At 38.9% G+C, this 1,737-nt stretch overlaps 1 protein-coding gene across 1 annotated transcript; it reads left to right on the top strand.

Annotated features, from left to right (window-relative positions):
* The first annotated feature begins 349 nt into the window (after positions 1–349).
* LOC18025731 lies at positions 350–1,497 on the top strand. The gene is given in 2 exon segments (XM_006408786.2): positions 350–449; positions 451–1,497. Coding segments are annotated over 2 exon segments (912 nt in total). The 5' UTR covers positions 350–381; the 3' UTR covers positions 1,295–1,497.
* The last annotated feature ends 240 nt before the right edge of the window (positions 1,498–1,737 follow it).

Below are 1,737 nucleotides of genomic sequence, written 5' to 3'. Positions count from 1 at the left end.
ATACCGGCCCATTAGACCCATCAGGGCATTGTACTTAACCTAAATTCCCTATGTACTCTATATATACATTCCAGTGATTAATAAAGTTTCTAAGTTTTCACAACAAATATGCTTTTACTCTTAATTCAGTTAGATTTAATTTAGTTTTTTTCCGGTTTCTGTGTAATTTTTCCAAGCATAATAAAAACACCAACTAATTGTTAAATCCATAAAACTGATATAGACCAAAAATATATACAGTATGGTGGATGTGGCATTCTAGAAGCATGTTCCACTTCCCTCCTTGTCCTCCACCATCTCACACTTCGAAAAATAAAAATAAAAATGATTTGAAATCAAAAATGGAAAAACGAAATTTCCAATAGTACCCTTCGTTCCCACATGTTTCCCTATTTTCTTCCCAGAAAAACCAGATCCACCCAACCTCCTTCCTCCTCTTTCTTCTGTTCTCCGAAGAACACAACAAACCAACGAATCTATGTTGGACATGTCGGAATCTTTACTAACGGCGATGTACAGTTGGTTCACACCGACAGTACTCTTCGTCTTCCTCAACCTAATGATTGGTACCATTGCAATTAGCTCCTCTTTATCTTCCAAATCAAACGATCCAAATCAAACTCAGATCCAACGCTCTCCTTCCGTTATTCACCGTCTCAAATCCATAAACTTCTCCTCCTTCACTTCACCAGACAAATCTCATCTCGAGTTTCCTTCTTCGACAACTTCTGACAATAACATCAACAACAACAACGAACTCGCTTCGATCGAACAGAATCAGCCTTTTCTCTCTAGATCTCCTTCTGTTCTTCACCGAATCAAGTCTTTCAATCTATACAACTACATTTCTCAAGAACCCACCACCGTCGCTGAATCTCCGCCGCCAACGGTGACCGTCAACGCAAAACAAGAAGAAGAACTAGTAGAAGAAGAAGAGACAAGCCCGAGTCTTGAAGAGGTTTACAGTAAGCTGAATCTGAACCACGTGGCTCGGACGAAATCTGACACCGAGCCAGCTGCAGGAATCATCCCACCGAAACTTCCCAAGAAGATGAAGAAATCAGCGAGTACCAAATCTCCTTTCTCTCACTTCGTGGAAGACGAAATCTCTGTCGAGGCTCGTCGGCCGGAGACTGTTAGAGTGACGAAAGTGACGACGGTTGAAGAAGCTGATGAAGAAGTTGACGCGAAGGCTGATGATTTCATCAATCGTTTCAAGCATCAATTGAAGTTGCAGAGGATCGATTCAATCGCTAAGTACAAGGGGATGGTGAAGAAAAGAAACGACAAGTGAAAATTGAAAGCAAAAAACAAACAAACAAACAAAACTTATGGGTTTGTTTCTTAATTATGTATTAATTTGTGGACTTGTTTTTTGAAAATTCTTAATTTTGTTAGGATTTCGTCTTCCTCGACTGCAAGTTTCACTGTATATTTTTCCACGGAACTGTTTCCTTTTTCTTCCTGACGAGATAAAAAATTGCGAAAAAATTTCTAGAATCTTCATCTTTATACATCGGACAAATTGGAAACGAATGTAGATTTATTGAAGAATCTTCTTGTAGATCTCATTTATGGTGAGAATGGTCGTCACTCACGACTGGATTTGGATTCAGGGGTTGTTTCGTCATTTTCATTTAGAAGCAGTCCCCCACTATTTTCTGTTGAAACAGAAGAGCAATATTGCGTCTAGTAATTACGAAAATCAATGGGAACACAGTTTTCCGTTATTTAAAA

Source organism: Eutrema salsugineum, unplaced genomic scaffold, assembly GCF_000478725.1.
Source record: "Eutrema salsugineum unplaced genomic scaffold, Eutsalg1_0 scaffold_12, whole genome shotgun sequence".
In the NCBI taxonomy this organism is placed as follows: domain Eukaryota; kingdom Viridiplantae; phylum Streptophyta; class Magnoliopsida; order Brassicales; family Brassicaceae; genus Eutrema; species Eutrema salsugineum.
This window is presented reverse-complemented; position numbering and strand designations above follow the sequence as displayed.